This window comes from Coenobita brevimanus, chromosome 100, assembly GCF_032717465.1.
Source record: "Coenobita brevimanus isolate Jiangsu-jjx chromosome 100, ASM3271746v2, whole genome shotgun sequence".
NCBI classification, from domain to species: domain Eukaryota; kingdom Metazoa; phylum Arthropoda; class Malacostraca; order Decapoda; family Coenobitidae; genus Coenobita; species Coenobita brevimanus.
In genome coordinates, this window is record NC_137053.1 from 41,622,159 (window position 1) to 41,648,199 (window position 26,041).

General features: G+C 41.8%; 1 protein-coding gene and 1 non-coding gene across 2 annotated transcripts in view; one reads left to right on the top strand and one right to left on the bottom strand.

Annotated features, from left to right (window-relative positions):
• LOC145414645 (uncharacterized) overlaps window positions 1-8,316 on the bottom strand; it is a 197,995-nt gene extending 189,679 nt beyond the window's left edge. Inside the window, exons 1-2 of the mRNA XM_080284166.1 lie at window positions 8,165-8,316; window positions 3,845-3,945 (exon numbers count right to left, since the gene is read on the bottom strand). Coding sequence (XP_080140292.1) covers window positions 3,845-3,945; window positions 8,165-8,316 — 253 coding nt within the window. The remainder of the gene's footprint in view (window positions 1-3,844; window positions 3,946-8,164) is intronic.
• A 6,807-nt stretch (window positions 8,317-15,123) lies between these two features.
• LOC145414812 (5S ribosomal RNA) lies at window positions 15,124-15,242 on the top strand. The gene has a single exon (XR_013899965.1). It is a non-coding gene; the product is annotated as a 5S ribosomal RNA (ribosomal RNA).
• Window positions 15,243-26,041: the final 10,799 nt, after the last annotated feature.

Below are 26,041 nucleotides of genomic sequence, written 5' to 3' on the forward strand. Positions count from 1 at the left end.
TTGGTCATATTGCATCCTTTAAAAAGGCAGTGACTCAGAGAGACCGAGGGACACAGTTAGAGACGCACATTGGATATAGCCATCCATGTGGGTGGGGTAACATGGAAAAGGAAGAGGAAATTATCTGAATAGAGAGAGAGAGAGAGAGAGAGAGAGAGAGAGAGAGAGAGAGGAAAAGGGAATGGCGCCTGCTAGTGCTACAGAGGGTGATCGATGGTCGAAGAGGGGACTAGGATAGGTCGTCCAAGAAAGGAAAGGGGCAGTGGCAGAGAGAGAGAGAGAGAGAGAGAATCTTGTGTGTGTGTGTGTGTGTGTGTGTGTGTGTGTGTGTGTGTGTGTGTGTGTGTGTGTGTGTGTGTGTGTGTGTGTGTGCGCGCGCGCGGTCCGGAGCATGGGCCAGTCCAAATCAGATACAAGGAAGGGGGTGAGGACGCGGAGTGGAAATACGAGAAAGGGGTGTCTAGGAGAATGAGGTCAGAGAGAATGAAGGGAGTCGAGGGCGAGGGACGGGGTGACAGAGGAGACAAATACGGCCTGGAGAGGGTGGCAAGGAGGTGGGGTGGAGATGGAACTGTCACTGAAATATCGAAGTTTGTCCCCCCACTCCACCCCTACACCCAAAATCTTTACATATTGGTATTCTAAGCAAGACGAGGGTGGAGAATACAGAGGGAGACGGAGGGCTACGGTGCTTACACAGACTGGCGAAGAAGGGTGTTGGAGAGAGAGAGAGAGAGAGAGAGAGAGAGAGACCAGATAGGAAGACAAGGGAAGCAGAGAGGGTCAGGAGAAGTGCCAGGAATGAGAAAGCTAAAGGAAACACTGTACAATGAGGAGTGTTTGATTAGCAGAGAACGTGTAACAGTTTACCATAAAATCCGTCATAAGTACAGGAAGATGTTATATATTTCCCCGATACCAAATGAGCTTATAGATCGCTTTAAGCATGTCTCTGACTCCATTTACTTGGACTGTTTTTATTTATTTCCTTTCTACCACTCGACGGTCGACTTTGGAGCTACTCTTCGGGGAAAAAAAAGGTTAGAAAGTCTCCACCAACCAGTCAAGTACACGAGTCCTTGTTTATTGTGTCTTTCTGCTGCTTAGGGAAACTGCTTGATTATTAAAGGATTGGTATGTCTCGGTTAGCACTATTCGTACCATAGACCCTGTTTATTTTTTGCTTACTACCTGAAGAAAGTTATTCAGCTAAGGAGAGCTCTCCTCGGATTGAAGGGTTGAATGCAGATCCGGACTGAAATTGTGAAGGATGAGACGTGAAGCTCTCTGATGAAGGAGGGCGGCATCACTCCAATCCGAGGCTCAGTAACATCGAAATGGTCAAAGTCCCCGCCATTAGAGTTCATGATCCACACAAAGACCGTGTAATAGATGCCATCACCTGTACCGGAGCCCGCAGTAACAACCTCCTCCCTTGCAATTAGACCAGGATTACATGTAGGATGAAAGACGAAACCGCCCAATAAATTAGGGTCTCATTCCCTCCCTCGGCGGATCCTGCCATACACAAATTACCCACTTCGCAATAGCAATGTCTTTTCTTAATGTTATGCGTTGCACCGCCAGATGACGATATATTATGTTTGGGGAAGACATTTCGTGGTTTAGGAAGTAGAAATTTCTCCATGTAACCATACCATATACGAGTCTTCTTAAATCAAAGAAGGTAAAATCCACTGACGGCAGCAAGGATATAATAATACTAACGTCCTCGACCTAAAAGGATTAATGGAGACAGTTTTTAAATCCGTCACTCCGACATGGCTGCCTACACCAAGCGACGTCCTGTGGCAAAAAGTCTATAACATAAAGGCCTCACCGTACTGCAGGTGCTGATGAGGAATGTTCCTAAGTCCTTTACCACGAAAAGAGGTAGCCTAACCATGACGAATAGCATAGTCCGGTGGTGGCAATCCTAAAATCATCACCATGATGTCATAGTATTTAATCACTTAACCCATACGATGGATTTTTAGTTTTATTTTTGCTATCTATACACGATTTTATCCAGCAAAGGAATGCTATGAACTGAAGGAATTAATTTTCTTTAACCCCTTGGATGCTACATTGAACTAAATACTATTACTACCCTACTACTACTACTACGACTACTACTACTCCAACTACTACTACTACTACCGCCACTAGTAATAATGATCATAATAATAATAATATATTCAGTAATAGTAAAAATAATGCTAATAATCTGGTAGCAGTACGAATGCAGTAAAAAGGTCTTACACTGCAAGAATTAAGTTAAAGTGAGTGCTCCACAAACTCGCCACCGACATAGCACTAAAGGAATTAAAAGCGGCCTTGGAATCTACCTGGGAAGCACAGTTGGCGGGGCCTCGTTATGAAGGCTATAGGGCTGGGCTGCTTATTAACTGGGAACGGATGGGCGGGCTTACTGCGGGGAATAACGCGAGGGGCGGATGTTATGGGAGCGAGGGGCGATATTAGCTTCACCGCTCCAGCAACGGTTGGCCATACTCTATAACCTCCATTTTCTTGGTTGCCATGGCTTGTTTTCGCTGTGATTAGTGCAGGCTGTTGGGAATGACTGGAGGTGCTTGTAGAATCAGGCCATTTTCTGATTGTATTAGTATGCTACGTGGTTACAGTCAGTTACACAGTTTTTATCAGTCTTTTACTATTCCGTCTCTGGACATAAAGTAGGTAAGTCTTGCCGAATGTCAGTGAAACAAAAAAAAAATCATTCAGATTCACAAACTGTATTTTCCTACTTCTGTGATCGACCCCGCATTAATTATTACTGCAACTCACTGCTCTAACCACTCCACCACCACCTCGTGTTGTTAAGTACTTTAGTATGTTAGTGCCTCTTATTCTGTTTCTTTTAATAATTGGCTAACTTAGTATTTTTGCTTTAGTTTTGATACTGCCAACTTTGGGAAACTATAACTCCCCTCCATACAATAACTTGTTTGTTTAATCTTTTAACAATTTAATCTGGTTCTAGCTAATCATAGTATTCCGTTTTACAACCGCCTTTATTTACGTTTATAAAAGCATGAATTTGACGAGAGAAGAGCCAGTCAGACAGTGAGACATGGAGCCTTAACATTCGCCAACAAAGGCGGCTCCATAATTCTTAGTCTTTACATGATACGTTAAAATTCACCTCCTTGATAGCTGCACATACCATGGCGATATCTAAATGACTAATTAATACATACGAGAATATTAAGGAGTATTATGCAAAATCAGTAGCACAGGGAAAGTACGAAAAAGCCTTCCAACCCAGGAGAACACAATACATGAAAAAAGGCATCTTCCTTTCAGCAGTCGCTTTCCCACCATGACGTGGCTCGAAAGAGACGCCTTCATTTCGTGGCATCAATCTAACCTGGTGTCTCAAGTGCCTCGTTTTACTAACCTTCCTCGCCACTTCGTATTTCCCGAAAGGGCGTGGGATGCAGGAGAATGGCAACTCAAGCCTGCAGTTCACTGGGTTCACGTATCAGATGGGCCTGGGGTCATAATAACAGCAACAACTACCATGATGATATTTCTGCCTATGCTGGCCACATTCAAATGGCTGTTTTGACCAAGGCGATACCTCCCATAATGAAAGGGTTAGAAAGGGTCTCATTTAACCTCTTAACGTCTATGGCCACATTTCTCATTAATTCTGACTACCCTTCATAACAATGGGAAGGATCTCTCGTAGTGAAAGGGTTAAACATAGTGATCATCCAACAGCGTTATTCTCATCATTATCATCATAATTATCGTAAAGCTCATTATCATCTCGTTATCCTCCTCCTCCTTCACTCTATCATCACCTTTACTATTATACCATCATCGCCACCTTCGCTGTCATCATTATCGACATCAGTGTTGCCTTTGTCATCATCATCATGATCTGCAGCAGCACTAGCAGCAGCATTATGGGCTGGGCTGATACATAACTAAAGTAGATATCAGAATCAGGTAAATAGCGGAAGAAAAATCCGCAAGAGGGAAAGAAAAAGAAGAAGAGGAAGACCGGCCGCGTTTCAGAGCCCCGAAAACGCTTGGCATTAGGGAGTCGATTTAGACCCAAAATATACTTCCTCTCGTTCTGTGTTCCCCCCGCCAGGCCTGTAATATACCGGCTAGAAGGCTCACAAGCGGAAGTAATGTGGGCTATTTTCTTTCCCTTTGTCCTCGCAGAAGACCCAGATATTTGAGGCCGCAACTTCAATGATAGAAAAGAGATGGCTTGTGGAAGTATTATCAGGAATTTGTGTTTTGTTTTGTTTTGTTGCGTTGCACTGTGGTATATTGTGCTGTATTCTACTGTTTTGTGTTGAGCTGCGTTGAGTTACGTTGTGCTGTGTTGTTGCGCACTATCGGGACCAAACCTTAGTGACGGAATTTTCATTGACTGTTATTGTTAGCGCGTGTGTTGTTTTTTGTTACGAGTTTGTTGTTTTTCCAGCTTTTTTTGTGGTTTCTTTCATGAACATAACTTCTTTTCTCTGTTATATTATTTTATTTCACGGTCAGAGACCGTGTTGCATACACACTTAAATGACACCATTTTCCGCGTTCACATTTAGTGTAACAGCTTTTGCGGTGTTGCGTTGGTGTTGTGTTTGCAGCTTTTATGGGGTTTCTTACGTGAACATAACTTTGTGTTTGTAGCCTTTATAAGGTCTCTTCCTCGAGCATAAAGTCTTTAAGCTTGTTGCTTCAGGGTCAAAGATTAAAGTGCATACCACTGTACACACCTGAGAGCATTTTCCTTTTTTTTCTTTTCTTTTCCTTTCTCTTGAAGTTATTGGTGTATTTTTGATGCGGTTACAGCGTGGTTTGTGATTTATATGTGCGGCGTCAGAGTTATGAGGCCTGAAACGAGCACTCTAATGGCCTCCTCTCCGGTGACGACGGCATTATTCCCGCATCGTGTTAGCCGGAAACAAAAGTCCCAGGAGATTAGTACCATGTCATCCATATACCTAAGTTATTACACCAGGGTAGATATGCTAAAATAGATGAACTTACTGCGAGGGCAGCTTCAATTTACCGCCTATTTTGCTGACAAACTCCGGGGCCGCAAGGGTCTTACCACAGAGGAGATTTCACTGGCAAGCACTGAGCCAAAAATAGTGACAGTGTATATAACTGGATTAGAGAAGGTTTAGCCAAATACCTTCTTAATATACAGGAGTGGGTAACTGAATGTTTATCCGCTTACAATATTAAACCCAGCAAAACTTAGCCTTGCGCTCATTCTTACCAGGATTTACGTGGATGGCCGGGGAGAAGAACGATTATGGCTCCGGTTCTCTCTCCAGTCGGTATTTATGTCCTTTAAAGAAAATCTTTATATCGCACAAGTGGCTATAATTCACCTCTCAACTCGGATCTGAATTACATCGTTCTCATTTACGGGCCTCGAGCTGTATTGGATGACGCATCTCGCATCCCATAAACTTCGCCAAATCCCCTAGACGGTCCCAGGCAACTCGAGCACATTGAGCATGGCAGTGGGGTGTTTGGGGCAGTTTGCGCAGAGCACCGTGGCCTTGTAACTGGAAGTGCGTGTGTTTGATCCTGACGATAACTGCCCACCATTCCAGGTGTTATAGTCCGTTGCCAAATTTGGCCATCTTATGAACCTTTAGGACTCACTCGCAATATCGTTCAATTTCGGCCTTTTCTTGATATCACTCATGCCTCTGTGAATCTGAGTCATTCAGTTTCATAATGAGCTGTTCAATTTCTTCGTAGGTGTATATGCACTCTTACCGATCTTTTCTTTCCTTTCCTAAGTTCACTCTGATAAAGAATATGGATTATCAGTGTATTCAGTCTTTAAATTTTAAATGTTCAGATCCAAACACACACATAACTTCATTAATAAAATTATATCCTTTTTTAACATAGATTTGTCGACAGAATATTACCTATCACAGCTGTCCATTACGAAGCGCGGCCTTAGAACAGACTGAATATTGTATTTACACCATCCATACCATCAGGGAGTAAGAGGCCTGTTAAAAGCTCAGCTGTAGACTCGAGGAATGCCCATGGTATTATACATACATACAAATATATATATATATATATATATATATATATATATATAATATATATATATATATATATATATATATATATAATCTATTATACTGTATAGTCCCATTCACCGCGAATACATTTCACAGCTAATTTCAGCTGCCTACAGATGATTTTATTAATCTTAGGAAGGATGTGATGCTGTGATGTGTTATCTCTAATAGGGTTCATTATGACCACTTCTCTATGATGATATAACCTCATACGATTTTATTTTAAACAGGAGAGATCTCTCATCGTGAAAGGGTAATGGAGAAAATTCCACTTAACCCATATATAGTAATATGGAAAGCCGCCATAAACCAAATATAATCGCCTAGTTGCAGCAAGAATATATAGATTTCCGTTGTCGTCAAAAGGCTAAGGGATGACATAGATTTCCATCATGTTCATAATGCCACACAAAGCACATCAGGTAAGATGGAAAATGAGGCCTGCGATGCTGTGCACTATTATTCACGAGCACTGGCTATTCATGAGGCAGGTTGGCAGTGACGGAGCACCACTGTCTTCCAAGCGATCTGTCCTGGACTGCCTGTCAACGTCATATGCCACCGCCACGCAGATTTCCCAGCGGTAGTCGACTTATTCTCTTTAAGGAAAGTCTTCGCTGGATTAGGTTAGTTCGCTCGGGTAAGGTAAGGTTAGGCTATATAAGATTAGTCTGTTAGGGTTAAATTAGGATGGGTTAAGAGAGGTCAGGATATGATGGTTAGAATAAGTTAAATTAGATTAGGCTCTTCGGGTTAAGTCGGGTATGGTTAGGATATATCAAGATATTAAGGTTTGGTATGTGGTAGGTGAGGGCGCTCACCATCCACTTACTCGATGTAGTGCTGCTTTGGATGTCTGCCCTTTCCTCTCTTCCTTCCTTCCTCTTCTGTCTTTCTTTCCTTCATGCTTTCCTCTTCCTTTTGCCTATGGGTGACCCTATACTGAATGACAAGCCATATGGTTTCCTGTACACCAGGAAACCATTTACTATGCTGGGTGGTAACCATATAACCAAATTGTGGTGCCTGGTGGTTTATTGGGTAATAAAGGCGCTCCAATTTGATTGAGCCTGTGTAGATTTATATCCAAAGGATGGTTGGGGTTTATTGCTCGTGTAACGCCACTCAGGGATAAATGACGCTGGTCACTCTCCTCTTAAATGTTAGGACCAACTTGCCTAGCCCCAGGCTCCTACGCTCCTCATGGGGCAACATAGGATTGGATGATGAATGGATGGATGAATTAAGGTGTGGTTAGGTTAGATTAAATAAGTCTGTTTGGGTTAAGTTAAGTTTGGTTAGGATATCAAGGTTAGGGTAGGTTTGGTTAGGCTACGGTTATCAGCAAGTAAATAAGAGTGGCCTCCCTGGGAAATAAAAACCCTGCGATCGATGCTGAAGTGGGCTACGGTGCGGAAATATGCCGCCAGGCTAAAACAGTCTATAGATATTCAAATTTTCATACTTCATCCATGTTTAGCCTATACCATATTCTTTTATTAACATCAGTCTTGATATCATTCAGACAGTTAAGCTTTTCTGTCTGATTATCCATTTATGTCTTGTGGTTGCTGGTTCCCGATGATTCCTTTAACGTATGAAAAACTCACGTATTGAAGGAGTCAGTGAACTATGTTGCTTAAACCTTCCGTCATACGGACACAGGGAACTAGTCGTTATTCCACTGCGTTCGCATAGGCAAAACAAGTACAAGAGTGATAAATTCGGGACAGTTAGGGTCATAATATGGGTCGTCGCTAAGTCAATGAGAGTGAAGGATCTTACATGCGAAAAACACTGGGGAGTAACTGACTGACCAGGCTGCTCAAAGCAATATACCTGCATTAAAAAAAAATATATATATATATATATGCCAGACTCTCATTTCCGATACAAAGAATCCTTAAGCTCGAAATAAAGGAAACAGAATTCCCAGTATAATTTTCCCTCGATACCGGTGGCAATCCCGTCCGTGAATCATGCTCCGTGGCGCCACCCTCCTCTCCTCCTCTTCTTCCACTTATCCCAGCCTGACTCCCTTCCCCATCTCAGCCACCGACCCTCGCCCCTTCCCATCCTCAGCCCTGACCCCCATCTTTCCGATCATGGTCCCCCCTTCCCCCTCCTCCAGCAGTGACCCCACATTCTCATCTTTGGCACCATCGTTCTGCTGACTGGACGGGCCTTGGGACGCGCTACCCTGAATTTCCATGGGGGTGGCTACTCCACATCCCCCTCCCTCCCTCCGTCGCCCCCTCTTCAGGATGGCGCCTCTTGGAATGGTGGTGGTGGCGTCAGTGAGGATATGTAATCATGTATATCGTTGTTATTCCCTTAGCCATTAATGTGCCGTGTTTATTTCTTGTTCAGCTGGTCAATAAATGCCATCCAGTACTGTAAATGTCAGCGGGAATACAAAATAGATCCTAGACGAAAATAAGAACCCGAGATATTATGCTTACGTCAGAGAACGGCAAAAGAGGAAGGAATGACAATTTCTTTACAAAGTACCCATCAAAAAACACGAATTCAGCTCGCCTGGAATTTTTAAACTCATACAGTCTTTTGGTGCTTATTATCTACTACTCACCATCAAGCTCTTCTCTCACTCAGGCTTTAATCCCATACTAATTTATACTTGTAGGTACAATACTCATCCTTATGCTTATTATCCCTCCATCTCTTGGCACACTTGGTTGTTTCATTATTCAGATGCTCAGTGAACTACACCCACTATGTACCCTCCTGTCTAGAGTCGTTTCTTTACTACTGTGTATTTTGATTTTATTCGTAATAATTTTGGAGTCACTTTTAAGTTACAAATTGTGACTTTCTGTTTCAGAGTCAGTATCTATTTTTATTTTTTCCTACAATTATTTGACTGAGAGAGAGAGAGAGAGAGAGAGAGAGAGAGATTCTCGGCCATAAGGCTCAATACAAGCTCACGCAGAGGTATATTTTCATGCATTTCTCCTTTCATTCCTATCATTCCATCAACGGCAAGACTTCCTCGGATTTTTCCTGACTCTTTCAAGCCAATAATTTCTGCATGGTGCGGTGGCCAGTGGGGAATTTCGCAACTTAGATACATTGCCTCGGGAAATTCGGAGTTAAAGGAAAGCGCTTGCAATAATGCAGGCTTTTAAAAGTTGATTCATTCTTTTGGTACCTAGCCATTTTGAGCAATGAATTCCTGGAGGTTACGTTCAGGATCCCCCCCAACAGAGAATTTTTAAAACGACTGCAGTTTGAGTACATTCTTAATCTGACTGATTCTATTAATGTAAAATAATCGTGGAGATAACATCAAAGCTCACTGTTGACGGTACCGGCTGTATAAGTATGAAATCGAAAACAAGAATAATAGAAACATACATACTATTTAACTGGAATAATACAACACACACACACACACACACACACACACACACACACACACACACACACACACACACACACATTATAGTTTTTTACTAAATAATCTTGGGTTCCTTCACTTTCATTTCCTAGATATTTAGCCATTTTTAACTGATGAACGCAAAACTACACCCTATAACAAAAACAAATGCGTAAATACATACATAAATAGCATAAAAGGTTGAGGTTTGTCTGCTACGTACCTTTGTTCAACCTTAGGACGTTTTAAGCTGTATCTCTTCGCCACTAAGTTACTCTCCAATGGCAGCAAAGAAGACGTAAAAATTACCTTTTGGGTTTGAAGGCCTTATTATGCATTACCCGTAGCTCATCGTCCCGTAATTAGGCTTAGTCACCAGGGAATTATGCAGCATGGGCGCACTGCCACCATAAATACAGAGCCAACACAAAAAAGGTTAGGATTTGTGCCGCGCCTAGTCATATAACGCTACGGTGCTCGGGAAATGCAGCACCGGGGAACGCAGCCAGTTGCCCACTCCTCCCTCCCTATCACTTGGAATAACGCCATACTGTATCACAAGGCTCTTATCTTTGAACATCATCATCATCATCATCATCATCGTTACCTTCTCAGTATTATTCTTACTTTCCTACTTCAATTCAGGCCCCCACTTCTTCCTCCTCCTTCTCATTTCACTTCTTGTTCATTGCCACCATCTTCACTGACATCATGATCACGTTACCTCCTTATTTTTATTACTCTCCGACTTCTCCTTCACCTCTTTATCATCCTTCCACTAGTCACCATCATCATAATTATTGTCTTCATCATCGGCGTTGTCGTTCTTACCTTCTCACAGTTATACACATCGACTTCATCCCATCATTCTTTCCTTCTCGTACGTGTTCTTCTTCATTACCATTCAGGTAAACTGATTTGCCATAATTGCAATCTTTCTCTTCTTACTTATTGTTCTTACTGCAATTATTTTTGTTTTTACTAGCCCGATCTTGTATTCGTACTTATTATTTATCATTATTATCATTATTATTATTACTATTACTATTACTATTATCATTATTATTATTATTATTATTATTGTTGTTATTGTTATTGTTCTTCTTGTTTATGTTGTTGATTATCATTCCTTATCATATTGCTGTGTGTGTGTGTGTGTGTGTGTGTGTGTGTGTGTGTGTGTGTGTGTGTGTAAATTCTTTCTACAGAATGTGCTGCTTTTCTTTATACTCACCTTTTTGTAGTTGTTTATCGTTCTTGTTTCTGTTGTTGTTGTTATTGTTGTCGTCGATGTTATTGCTCTTTTCCTTATCACCATATATATATTAGTTCATGCCCATCCCCCTCCCCCCGTCCGTAGCTCCATTAAGAATGACGACTGCCGTTTCCCCCAGATTCCTCCTCCCGGCCTAGGTTTGTACTATAGCTTGATTTATTCTGAACTACTTTTCTGGGAAATAATATGATAAAATTTGGAGAGTTCACAGTTTAAATTCCGTGTACAATGTTTACGTTGGCCTGGGAGATTTCGTAAGACACTTTTCCTAGTTTTTTCCTCTTAGACACTATCGTTACAAATCATGTCGATGCAAAAAAAATATATTAACCTGGGACTGGCAATCTGGGGTGCTGTTATACCTCTCCCCCTTACGAAATCATGTGTTCGTATAATTCCTATCAGGGTAAGGGGTTGAGACCACATGCACAGTACCTACCATGTCCCATAAGCTGTTCCCGAGTGATATATATTTGTGCAGTATGTGGTCTGGCAATACGTCTGGGGTGCAGTGGAACCCTAGATTACCTCAGGGCTTATTCTCTGTGTATACATATTTTCATATATACGTATACACAGTTTACGCATTCATATACAGTGTTTCATTCATAGTTTTCACATCCGCATAGCACTGACGTACGTTCCTTCACAGATACATATTTTCCCACACGTAATTCCACACGGAAGTTTACATACACATCCATGAGCAAAAGTTCGATATAAACATTCCTCTGCCAGCACCGTGTTCTGTCATCCATATTTCTATGCCTCCCCATACGATACAGAACATCCTCCCTTTATATACCCTTTGACTGTGCGTTTCATAGTTCTGCGACACACACACACACACACACACACACACACACACACACACACGCACAAAGTACATTATAACATCTTCAATTGCCGCAGTCAGCGGTGAAGTATAAGCGACCTTCATGCTCAGGGCTGTACATAATTTCATTCAGTATATACAGTATTTCAGGTAGCCACAGTGTCACGTACCAGTATGCATAATATCACATATGCCTAATTTCTCATAAGCAAAATCTATGTAGGGACTAAATGTGCCACTTGTAAATCGCCACCGGTTAAAAATGCAGCATTATTCTTGTCTGCCAATGAGTGTGCATTACAAGTCTGCCCATCCTCTCATATCCTCCTCATTCGTCAAATTTACTTTTATTTTCTTATAAAATAAAAAAAAATATTATATGCTTTTTTCTGATACTCAGTACTTTAACTGTTATTTTTAGTTATTAGACATAGAAAACGCGTGGAATAACTCACGTATAACGGCAACTAGGCCTATCAATGAACTGAAAACTGATTTTGGTCTTTTTTTTTTTTTTTTTTAATCTGCGGTGTAATTTCCCTCTCCCTCCCCCCACAGTTATTACCTATTGCGTCCCTCTGGTTCAGGGTTAATAACATGCACAAAATAATTAATGAAAAATATGCAAAAAACAAAATCGCCAAGGAAATGGTGATACAAAGACTCGTGAGTGTCAGGAAGAATACGGCCTTGTCAATATTTTCAATTTTCCTTGCTAGCGTTGGTGAGATAGCTTTCTACGTCTTGTTGCTGAGTGGAAGATGTAGAATTATCTTTATTTTCACGTGGCCTAGTTTTGTAGATTACCAGTAGGAATGTCGTTCACGTAACTTACATGGAAAGATTTAATTTTCCATGCGGCGGCGGCTGGTTTTCCTATCATGTACTGGCACCAAAGGCTTAGCTTGGTCATCTGTCCTTCTGGCCTGTAGCCTAACCTCAGGCCACTATATCTCAAAGGAAGTAATAGACCATGGGAATGACTCACTCGCAGTTGCTGTTTAACATTTACCGAGTTCTAAAGTCAGACCTGTATATTAATAAAAAATGAGTCATATTCAAGGAAGCTATACAGCAGGACTTAATGAAACAGATGGCAAAGTTTACATATAACTGGCTGCACCATTAACGGCAGCCAGACAGTAATGGTTGCCACTAAGTTTTGCTAAAGTATTGTGACAAATTGCTATAGTATAATGTTCAGCTCGAAGTGACATTTATCCTTTTGCATTATGGGGATGACGAGCCTACCAAAAATTGGTTGGCAAAATTAATAAGACAATGTTTCTAGTTGCATAACATATTCATCTCAGATCAGAAATTAACTTGATAAAACAAATGATACGAAAGCAATGATTTACGGTATGTCTTTATCATCGTTACCATTATCTGTTATTCACGAACACATGGAGTGCAGCGACACAGAGAATGCATCTTTGACCCTTTTCGGGACATGCATCAGAGGTTATGAATATCTTATCTGCAATCTCCATTTTAGATGTGGTGTAGGAACTACAATGCTGTCTGCAACACAAATGTTTTGTGACAGAGTTGTTCCGTTAACCCATCTTTCTGTGTTTTATGCATACTATGTCGCAGTGAGGATTGACATTGAAAATGTAAAAGTAAAAAAATATTATATTCAGGAGCTTCATGGCTCCTCCTTTGATGCGCTAGGTATGGTGTGATGTGGGAGGGTGATTTTGCGTAGTTTGGTGTGGTGAGGTGTGTTGTGCCGTGTGGTGTGGCTTTACGTAAGTTGCTAAAGTCTACTGGAGTAACCCACGATCTGTCCGATAATCGTTAGTAAAAGGCAAAACGGACAAAGCTGCAGCCAGAGAACATCTAAAAATCCCAAGGAACTTTTGTTTTTGCTCATGAACAACCTCTCCACCCACACCACAACACTGGATGGGAGAAGGGGGGAGATCCTATTCCCTGGCTCTTTTTCCTTTTAGTCGCCTCTTTAAGACATGTTGGGAATAAATCGGTGGTATCGTTTCTCTCCCATGTCTAGGGACGGTGTTGTTGTTGAACTACCCCCGCCTATCTGACCGAGCAGACTTATCGACCACACGCAAGTTGCCGCCCATCTGTGGCAGGCAGCGCCAAACCGGTCTAGGGACGTAGTCCTATAAAGTTACTACAGGAGAGAATAGCTGGAATTATCACGGTGTATTTTTTTTCTCTCCATGCCAACCGGTAAGCTAATGATCATCTAAATAAAAATGCATGGCGAGTAAGCAGAGAAGCCAACAAATAAAAAAGATAAATCAATATATTTCGAAATCTGCAATAAAAGGCCAAATTAAGTATTGTGGTCTAAATAAACTCTCTGAACTCAGTGATTACTCCCAAACTTTAAAAATTGTCTGGAGGTGGGGACCCTCATCATCCACCCACTTAGTGTAGTGGTACTTTGTTTTTTAGGGTGGCACTACATTGAGTGGCAAGCTAGATGATTTTCTGTAAACCAGGAAAGCATTTACAACGCTGGGTGGTAAACGTATAACCAACCTACTCGTGTTCCCTGCGTGATAACAAGTGGGTTGGCAGAGGGTTAGTGCCCCTCCCCAGAAAACAACTAACTAAAAATATGAACAAGAAGCCTCGGACCAGGACTTACCAAAAGGTGACGACTAAGGACCGAACAAATGACATGGTACGGATAGCTATATGGAATGAATAGGGTGCAAATGATGAGGTGAAAGGAAGACATTGCCCAGGTGCTTGAGGGTGCGAAAGTGGATGTATTTGGATTAACTGAAACTAAATGGGGAGATGTGAGTTTGAGAGAATGGGAGTATGGATGGGGTTTATGCACGGGAGTAGATGAGAATGAGAGGGCAAAAGAAGGAGTGTGTATTGCTGTGAGTAATGGATGGAACGAGAATATAAGAGAGTATGGGTCGGTTGGCTCGAGGATTGTGTGGGTAAGACTGAAAGTTGGTATGAGAATGTGGGCGAGTGTTAGCATGTATGCGCCAATGCAAGAGCGTGAAGCAGAGTGAGAGAAGAGTTCTGGACAAATGTGGAGCATGCATGGAAAAGTTTGAAAGGAATGAGAGAGTGTTTTTGATTGGAGATATGAATGGAAAAGTAGGGAATGTGAAGGTGAATGGAGTAGTTGGTGAGTGGGGTGTGCCTGCAGAGATGGATGAGAATGGCAGTGCTTTAGTGGACATTTGTGCCAGGAGGGAGTTGGTGATAGCCAATACCCCTTTCAGGCACAAAATGATCCATAGGTATAAATGGCGAGTGATGAGAAGGGTGGGTGGTGAGATGAGTGAATGGGAGGCAATGATTAATTATGTGTGTGTGGATGACAGGATGAGAAGGTGTGTACTGGATGCGAGAGTATATAGAGGTTGGGGGAGTGGACTTTCTGACCACCACCAAGTGGTGGTCAGAATCAAGGTTCAACTGAAATGGAAAAATAGAAGGGAAGGACAGGAGGAAGTAGTTCGTACAAGGATAGTGGAAAGGTTACAAGAGGATGGAAAAATGGCAAATTAACGGCCATACCACGTTGAGTTCAACGCTTCCCGTCCGATCAGCGAAGTTAAGCAACGTTGGGTCTGGTTAGTACTTGGATGGGTGACCGCCTGGGAACACCAGATGCTGTTGGCATCCCTACGTGTCAAGTGGGGTTGGTGGAGGATTAGTGCCCCTCCCTGTAAAAACAATTAACTCTAAGCCCTTGACCACCCCGTTTGGGATACATGGCGTCTGACAATGAATGAATGAATAAGAGGGAAGTAGAGGAACAACTGGGTAAATATGGATTGGAGCAGATGGGGGACGTGGAAGGTGTGTGCAAAATATTCACAGAAGAAATCTTTGCAGTATGTGAGGTGGTGTGTGGGGTGAAGAGACGACGAAAGAGGGGTTTAGGGAACACCACTGTGGAATGAAGAGATGAGAGAGACTGTGGCACAAAAGAAGAAAGCATATAGTTAGTGGATGAGAAACAGGGGAGTGGAAGAAGTTGAAAGACGGAAGAGAGAGTTATATGTAGAGAGGATGAGAGAGGTGAAAATATTAGTGAGAGGGAGCAAGACGAGAGTAGATGAGGAATTTGGAAGGAATTTGAGTGTAAAGTGGAGGGAATGTATGGAAAGAGGTAAAGGGAGTTAGACTGGGGGCCAAAGAACTTAGTTGGGGGGTGAAAGATAATAATGGTAGATTATTATAGTTGCGGAGCACGACTGTGAGGTTGTCATTATCGTACCCTGGCAACCTATCATTCAAAAGTACGTTCGATTTCGTATCATACTATACACATATCATATTATACACGAATATATTATACACGAATATTATTATACACGAACATATATTATACACGAATCAATGCATCTCATATTATAAAAGAAATCTGACACACTTTCGAATGGTAGCCTAGGTTGCCAGGACACGATAATAACCTCAAAGTCGCTCGCCACGACTATAGTGGAGAAAGAATAAAAAGTGAGCAGATGGAGAGAACATTTTAAGGAAATGTTGAACATAGAGAATGAAGAGAATGAAAGTAATGCGAGTGTCAGTGGCTAGGAAATGGCTGGGAGGCGGACGCATGTGAGAAGAGAGGAAAAAAATCAGTACTGTAGGATAGAAGTTGTGAAAACAACGACGTTAGTCAAAATGGGGAAAGCCCCAGGAATTGATGGAGTGTGTGGTGAAATGCCGAAGCATGGGGGAGAGATAGTAATAGAATGGGTGCAGTAGATGTGCAGACTGGCCTGGGAGGAAGGCAGAGTCACGGAGGATTGGAAATCAGGTATAATTATTCCCCGATACAAAGGAAAAGGGGAAAAACAAGTATGTGTTAATCATAGGGGCATTTGTCTTCTTAATGTAACAGGATAAGTATATGGTAGGATACTTATTGACAGAGTTAGGGAAATAACAAAGGAATTAGTTGGAGAAAAACATGGAGGATTTTGGAAGAGAAGAGGTTCTGTAGATTAGATATTCATTCTTAGATCTTTAGTGGAAAAGTTTCTAGAGAAGGGAAACAAGTTGTATGCGGCCTTCATGGATTTGGAGAAAGAATGTGACAGGGTGCATAGACAAATATTGTGGATAGTATTATGAATATATGGAGTAGATGGGAAGTTGCTGAATGCCGTGAAGAATATGTATGACGGTGCTGAGGCTGTAGTGCGTGTGGATAGTGAACTGAGAGAATTTTTCTGTTTGAAGGTTGGACTGAAACAGGGATGTGTCATGTCTCCATGGTTGTTCAATCTGTATATGGATGGGGTTATAAAAGAGATACAAGGTATGGCAGTAGATGCTGAAGCAGCCCAAGTGAGAGAGGGCAGTATTTGGAAACTCCCAGTACTGTTGTTTGCAGATGATATTGTGTTGTTCTGTGAAGACGAAAAGGAGCTGCAAGGCTTGGTGGATGAGTTTGGGAGAGTGTGTATGAAACGGAATCTAAAGGTGAATGTAGAGAAGAGAAAAGTTATGGTCTTCGAGAGAAGTGAAGTCAGTGAATGTTCAGTAAGGCTGGATGAGAAGGAAATGGAAAATGTGAATGCATTTAGAACTTAGATAGAGTGATGAGGAAGGATGGAAGTTTAGAGGGTAAAGTGCTTGACAGGGCACAACAAGGAAGAAAGGTTGCTGGTTCCCTGAAAGCAGTGATAAGAAACAGGGAAGTGAGCATGGAAGTGAAAAGTTGCTACATGACAGTATTGTGATACCAGCTCTAACTTATGGAAGTGAAGCTTGGACGCTGTTGGGGGGACAGAGGTCAAGAGTGAGAGCAGTGGAAATGAGTTATTTGCGAGGAGCCTGCGGAGTTACATGGAGAGACAGACTGACAAATGAGGAAGTGATGTAGTGCTGTGAAGTTGATGTGGATGTGATAGGAAACCTTAGGAGATACACACTGAGGTGGTTTGGCCATGTGGAGAGGATGGAGATTGAGAGACTGACGAGGAGCGTGTGACTGAGGTGGTGTGGGGGAGAGGGAGGGGGAGGCCAAAGATGAGATGGAGGGATGGAGTGGAGAGGTATATGAGAGAGGGGGGTGAGAGCTGGGAACAGGTCAGTGAAATGGCGGGGGAAAGAGCAATCTGTTTGAGGTCATCCCCTATGGGATTAAGGCGTCTGGTAATAGATAGACAGATGGAGATAAAAAACGGTGAAAAACGATAGCCAAGTGACCACTGGTACTAAAAAATTCTTCCTGTCTATCTGCCTCTCTACTGCCAGACGCCTTAATCCTGTAAGGGGTGGCCATTGACAAATCGCTTCCACATCGCCCTGTCGTCCTTGCACCTCACACTCACATATCTCTCCACTCCATCCCTGCATCTCATTGGTCTTCCCCTCCTTCCTCTACCTTACTACATACACTCTTCTAGTCAGTCTCTCACAGAAATACAAAGTGTCGTCCTAAGGTGAATGAACCAACTTACATTGAGAGTTCTTCCATGATATGTGTCAGCACTCTTTCTTCAAACGTCAACCAGCCTCCTCATGAGCCTTCTGTCATTGCTTAGATGCCCTCCCAATACCTTCGTGCCCTCTCGCTACCCTTGTCCTTCTTTTCTTTCAGTATTTCGATCCCTTCTCACTACCAGGGTCCAATCTTACTGGATGCCCTCTCACTACCAGGGACTCCTTTCACTGCCTGGGTCCCATCTCACTACCTTGATCCCCTCTCACTACCTTGGTTCGCTCTCACTGCCTGGAAGCTCTCTTACTGCTTGGGTCCCATCTCACTATATGAATCGTTTTTCACTATCTGAGTCCCCTTTACATTACAGTGGTCCCCTCTCACTATCCGGACCTCCTCTCACTATCTGGGTACCCACTCATTACCTGGGTCCCCTCTCAATACCTGGGACCTCACTCACTACATGGGTCTCCTCTCTCTACTTGGGTCTCCTCTCATTACAATGACCCTCTCTCACTACCAGGATTACCTCTCACTACCTGTTTCCCCTCTCAGTACCTGGGCCTCCTCTCTCTACCTGCGTCTCCTTTCTTTACCTGGGTTCCCTCTCACTACCTGGGTCTATATTTAGTCTAGGAGGCATAGAGATAACGTGCACTGAATTTACTGTGATAGGAAGAATAGCAGTTATTTTAATTTTAGGAACTGAATCTATCTCTCTACCTATCTACCTATATATCTATTTATTTTCTATCTCCCTGTCTGTCTTATCCATCTATCTCTCTGTCTCTATCTATCTACCCCTCTATCTCTCTTTATATCTTTCGATCAGTCTATCTGTCTGTCTAACCATATGCCTCGCTCTGTCTATTGTTTGTCGCCGTCCTGCGAGGGGTTGCTCCGGCAATAAGGTCTTCAGTTATTTTATCCCTTCCCATCAACAACACCCAAGAACACGCTGGCCTTTTTATACTCACCCCGCTATAGGCTATTCCTCTATCTTGTTTTCGATGCATATTCTTCATCCAGTCATTCCTCTCATACAGTTTCCAAGTCAGCCTCTTTCAATTTCTCTCTCCCCTACATACTCTTCCAGTTTGGTCTTATACCTTGTTAAATCATGCATTATGTAGGCCTATGTTTCTTCTTCGGTGCTCCTATTACCTCTAGTTATCCAGTTTTCACATTCCCTCTGCTCAGGCTTCCCACACTTCACTGCCACCTCCCTCCTTCTTCTAATGTGCATTCCCAGCTTGTTTACTCCACTTCCTACTTGATCTACATGCTCGTCACTTCTTTCAGCCACCCGATTCTGAAACCCTTTTATTCACTCCCACATTTCATTGCCAACGAACATTATTTACTCCCCCACACTGTTCTATATCTACCTGCCACCAAATTTTTTACATCCAACATTCCGTCTCTCACTCTTCATTCCCACCTTTCCTCATAAACTCTGTCTTTGCTTCTCTGTTTAGTTTTTAATTAACATCTACGATACTGTACTTCCTAACTGCCCTGTTCTCATACTTCATCTAAACCAGTCTTTATTTGTTGCCTGTGCACCAAGTATTAAGTATTAATGATAATATCCCTTACGTATTATAAATGTATAGTCCCTCAGGTGTGTAGGCAAGCTGCCATATTATCCAAGTACTTAATGGGAGCTTAGCCTGGCCAAACAGATAGACTCGGCGTAATGGGACACCGAATATTGCAGGATCAACTCACCCGGCCGTTCAGTACCTCATTCTCGCACTGGCATTTGTAATTATAGATTATGTAAAGGAATTTTTTTACGGGGATGATTTATATTTGTTCACGGGAAAAAAAAAAACTGTAACAATCATATATCTAGACGAATGTTGTGCATATTTGCTAAAATGTTGAGTGATAGTTCTGTTTTTAGGATACTGAGGGCTCTGATTACCCCTCGGCACGGAACACAACGCTCTTTAACGACCAGGCACGCAGTAACAGCCATATTTACAAGCACCCTATCATTTCATGAGCTAAATCCACTGGAATTCCGAGTGGGAGGGCGTCCGGTGTTTTTCCATTAATTTATAGTAAGTCCAGCGGCAAAAACGTCCCTCGCCTGTCGTGTATAATTTGTAAATACACGTCATAGGCAGTAATTACCAGGGACCCGCTTCACACGGTTTAATGTGGGAATTATGTGAAGGGATTTAATAATGCAAATGCGCTGCTATATCACAAAGTAACTGGGAGGAATTCCCTTAACGATGTCAGGTTGATTACCGGACACCCTACAGCAGTCACTAAGGAAAGGGGAAAAAAGAATAAGGAATGAAACGAAAGATAATTGAAATATACCGTATTTCTTACCCATTTTGGGGAAGAAAGAATTAAAGAACATAATATAATATGTGTTTGGTTGGAGTGCCACAAAGGACCTGTAACGAGTTGCAATAAAGACTAGGAGTCATCATCATTATCATCATCTCTCTCTCTCTCTCTCTCACTCTCATATTGTTGTTGCCCTGAATGACCTCTGGGACTGGAATTCTGACAAGAGTAGGCTACACTGGGGATGTAGTTTGGAGTAGCTTCAGTGAGCAGTGACAAGTTGTAATAGAAAGACATTTTATACTTTGGACATTTATAGTTTTTTCATCTTCTGTACTTGTACGTCCATTGATGATCTCTGGGACTGAACTACTGGCAATAGATAGACAGATGCACTGCCCGTATTTCGAGGCAGATTATTCCTGAAAATATTTTTGATCAGAAAGCACAAGATTCATGCGTCTGTGTCAGTGTTTTTTTTTGTTTTTTTTTTTTCATATAGCCTTACATTTTTTGTTATTTTTCTTAAGGACAGAAAGCTTCCCCCGAATCATTAAAATATGTGCCAGTTCTCGTCGATCTGCTTCGTCTTCACTTGTTATATTTGCATTTTTGGCAGTTTTGACAACATTACGTATTGGCTGATTTTATGATTTTCATCCTGAGAACGTTTTCCTGCTACTTAGAGACGACTGCACTAAAACTTAGAAACATCTGTATTAGTGCATGGGTTAATGAAGGCTGTACCTAACTCTTGCAGGTAAAGGAGTCTCTTTCAAACTCAATATTGTCAACTGGAGACAAGCTGAAAGAAAACAGAAGATACATTATCTAAATCTAGAGGATAAGAGGAAGAAGCTTTAAAAAAATCAGATTGTTTCCACTGCAATTTTAATCTACCTTCTCTATTTTGTTTTTGTTTTTCTTATGAGAATTTGTAGTATTTGGTATTGATTGATTTACAGAGCCGAAAGCTTGGTCCGAAATCTAGATTGCTTCCACTGCCTAGTCCATAGCGTCCTGTGCCAACTGAAGCCGATTTTACTTTCCCTATCCTCGGCGTAACTATTTTTTTCCCCGAAGGTTTAAAGTTACCCTCCCATTCGGGTGACAAACAATGAACGTGGCTTTTGCAGCTTAGCCACACCGCCCTCTGTCCTACTGTGGCTGCCTGGGAACATTATTGAAAGCGTGAGGCGACTATGCGACCACCTACCTGATCACCCTTGTAGCCGTGCCTGGGGTTCCTAATGCAGGGGCGGAGTCAAGTCTTTTTTGTCATCTGTTGTGCTTTCACATAAAACATTCTCTTGGTTTCAATTGGGAGGTGGGCAATTTTGGTGGTCAGCTCTCGGTGTTTGTTAATAAAATTCGTGAATCGTTCTCCGTTCTCGTCTGAATTTTGTGTCATCTGTTTTACTTTCCAGGCTAAAAGTCTTCTGAGATCCATTAAGGCAACAAGTGATAGTCATGAGCTTTTATAATTATATATATATATATATATATATATATATATATATATATATATATATATATATATATATATCTTGTGTGTGTGGGGGGGGGGCACGCGCGTCTGAACACAGTAACTGGTAAAGCTTTCATTCGATTGTAACATGTTACATAGCCTATGATTTCATCATCCTTTGTGTAATTTTAACGCACAGTATGCTGCATGTTTGATCACGAGCGTGTTCTGCCTCAGTTCCCCCCTTCTACCGTTATAGTAGAGTAAGTCGACCTTTCTGTTGTTCAGAGCGGGATTGTCAACTCTTTGTCCCCATGGCTTCATTTGCGCGTCCTTCTTACAAGTTGTATCAAGCTCTGCCGGCCCCTATATAATGAGCTCAGTCTCTGCATCATTGCCACTTAGATCTACTCCTCATTTTGTTCACATCTCTGCCCTCCCCTGTACAGTTATTGTTGTGAGTGCTCCGGAAGTCTCCAACCATCTAGCAGCTGTGTAATTTGAGTATAACTGTTATTGCATTTTTTCCTTGTACTGTATAGCATAAGGTGTTGATTTGTAGGCCTAGTGAGGTTTTTTGTAATTTATGTAGGATTCATTTTGTCAGCCAGTTTTAATACTATTTTGTATCTGTAATAATTTATCTTGCATTAACTGAGCATTACCCAGTGTATTTTCATTTTATCAGGGCTGACTTAGGTAAATTTACTCTTGCTAATTTCATGTTAATAGAAGCTATTGCAGTTAACCATATATTTAGCCTGTTTTTTGCCATTACATTATCCTTATGAGTCCTGAATGTTTTGTTGTTAGTTTGTGCATTAAACTTTAACTTGTAATTTTACCTAACTCTTTTGTTTTGAACCTGGAACTTTACGGGACAGTAGTGATTTTTAGTATTCTCACTTAAAGTGTACATTATCTTTCTCTGTTCCGTAACATAAATTTGGCGATCTCTCATCAGGATATTCAGGATATTATCATAAGGATATTGCTTGATATTTTGTGACTGTTCCTTATTCATGATGTCTACTATTACTACACTTGATGAAGCCAAAGATTTTTTGTCAAATGTGCAAACAGTGTTGGATGTAGAAAACAGAACAAAGAATGAACTTAAGCTTGTTGCTCAACAATTGGGAATTGCTGTTCGCTCTCATCATTCTAAAGATCAAATTGTTGACATGATTAATGAAAGCTTGTTTAATATAACTCCTCCAAATGAGCAAACGCAGATTGAATTAGCTAAGTTACAGCTAGCCCTGTAGGAGGCTCGTGTGAAGGAAGCTGAACTTCAAGCACGTGCTAAGGAGGCTGATGTTAAGGAGGCTGATTTTCACGCACAAGTTGAACTTGCTAGGATTCAGGCAGACCATGAGTATCGCATGAAACAAGGTGGAACTGGATCATCTAGCTCTGATGATTTTGATGTGGCTAAAAATGTTAAACTTGTCCCTCCTTTTAATGAATCTAATTTAACAAAGTATTTTCAGTTGTTTGAGAGGGTAGCTACAGGTTTTAATTGGCCCAAAAAGTATTGGCCAGTACTCCTTCAAACTGTTCTCACCGGTAAAGCTCAAGTAACTTATGCATCTTTGCCTCAGGATCAATCTGATAATTATGACGTAGTTAAGAGCTTGATTCTTAAGGCCTATGAGCTTGTTCCTGAAGCTTATAGAGTAAAATTTAGGACAACTTATAAGCAAGATAAGCAATCCCATGTTGAGTATGCAAAAATCAAAGAAGATCTGTTAGAGCAGTGGTTAAATTCTAAGAATGTGGATTCTGATTTTGGTAAATTTAAGCAGATGATTTTGCTCGAGGACTTCAAGAGGTGTATTTATAAAGATGTAAGCCTATATCTTGATGAGAAAAGAATAGATAATTTGTCTGATGCTGCAGTTTTAGCTGATGAATATGTTCTCACTCACAAGAGATATTCTAAAGAAAAAGGGAAAGCTTAGAGTAAGTACGTTGCCTCTACTCAGAGTACAGGTAACAGGAAAGAGAATAAAGATGATGTTTCTCAGGAAGTAAATACCAGCTTCACCTCTAGATTTCAGAAAAGTAAATGTACTTACTGTAGTAAGCTTGGTCATACTACGGAGAGATGTTTCAGGAGACAGCGTGATGTGAACAAAAAGGAGACTTTAAATATTCAGTCAATTAGTCTAGTGTCCACCCTTGAGAGTACCCAGAATGCTTTAACTGAGTTAACTGAACCTGCTTTGAGGGGTAACTTAAATTCTCATGATGGAGCTCCTCTTTTGAGCAGTAACGTGGGTGACACTCTCAAGAGTTCATGTGCTAATTTCCTGTCTGATGGTTTTGTCAGTCCTCTGGACAGTAATGACAGGAAATCAGTTCAAATATATCGTGATACAGGTGCTTGCCAATCCCTTATGCTGACCAGTGTTCTAGGCTCTAATGTTAATTCCTCTGATGAAACTGTAATCTTACAAGGTGTAGGGAATAATTACTTCTCTGTCCCTCTGTGCAGAGTGAATGTAGAGTCTGGTTTTGTTAATGGTTCCGTTATGGTTCGGTTGGTTGAGACACTCCCAATGTCAGGTGTAACTTTCTTACTTGGAAATGATATTGGTGGAAGTCAAGTGTGTCCAGCTCCTCAGTTGTCTAGTGAGCCAGTGGCTGCGTCCCAGGATTGTGATGTCCCTGACGTGTTCCCTGCATGTGCTGTCACTAGGGCTAAATCTAAAGTTACTGGTGATTTAGAGGATAATGATGATGATGATGTTATCCTTGCTGACACTTTTCTTGCTAATTTGGACCACTCACCAGATGAGGCAGTACCCTGTAATGTTGATAATTTGTCTCGTCAAGAGTTGGTTGAGTTGCAGGTTGCTGACCCTGAGTTGAAAGGTCTAGCTAACTCTGCTTGCAGTGAGGAAGAGTCAACCGGTGCTTCTACTTGTTATTATATAAAGTCAGGAGTACTTATGAGGAAGTGGAGACCCCCAACGGCATCAGCCGACTGTGAATGGGAGGTTGTACATCAAGTTGTCATCCCTCGTGTTTGTAGGCAGGATGTCATTAGAGTGGCTCATGATTCCAGTTTGGCAGGACACCTTGGATTGAGGAAGACTGTGGCACGCATTTTGAAACACTGCTACTGGCCAGGTATCTTCAGGGATGTTTCCTGGTATTGTAAGTCTTGTCACACCTGTCAAGTTGTGGGGAAGTGTAATCAGACCGAAAAGGTTGCACCTTTAGTTCCCATTCCTCCTTTTGAGGCGCCTTTCACCCGTGTGTTGGTGGATATTGTGGGCCCTCTTCCTAAGACTTCTTCAGGATTTTCTTATGTGTTGACCCTGATTGATATGGCTACTCGTTATCCTGAAGCTATTCCACTTAGAAATATCTCAGCAAAGAACGTGGTTAAGGAAATGCTAGGGTTCTTCACAAAGTTTGGTCTGCCCAAGGAGGTACAGTCAGACCGGGGAAGTAATTTCATGTCAAATGTTTTCAAGCAGTCTCTGAAAGAGTTGGGCATCACCCAGATCACGTCTTCAGCTTACCATCCCCAGAACCAAGGAGCGTTGGAGAGATATCATCAAACACTCAAATCGATGCTCAAGAAATACTGTTTGGAACATCAGAAAGACTGGGATAAAGGTCTTCCATTCGTTGTATTTGCTGCAAGAGAACCTCCAAATGAATCACTGGGCTTCTCACCTTTTGGACTACTGTTTGGCCATGAAGTAAGAGGACCCCTTAAGCTACTCAAGGAATGCTGGCTGTCGGAGGAAGATGACGTCAACCTGCTGGAGTATGTGATGAAGTTCAAAGAACGGCTGTCCACTGCTTTACAGTTGGCGAGAGAGAATTTAGGAGCTGCTCAGGAGAAGATGAAGACTTGGTATGATAAGAAGTCCAGGTTACGCCACTTTCAGCCAGGAGATCAGGTTTTAATTCTGCTACCGGTTCATGGGCAACCTCTTCAAGCCAAGTTTAGTGGTCCTTATTTCGTGGAGAAGAAACTCAGTGATGTCAACTATGTCATCGCCACACCAGATTGTAGAAAGAACAAGCAACTATGTCACATCAACATGCTAAAGTTATATCACAGGCGAGACGAAAATAATCCAGTCTGCACTGTAGCTGTTCCACCCGAGTCTGCAAGTGAAGCTCTCCCATGCAGTATGAGCCTGAGTGATAGTTTGGGGAAGAATCCTGATATCATGAATGATCTCCAGACTAAGCTTTCTCATCTACCTCCCG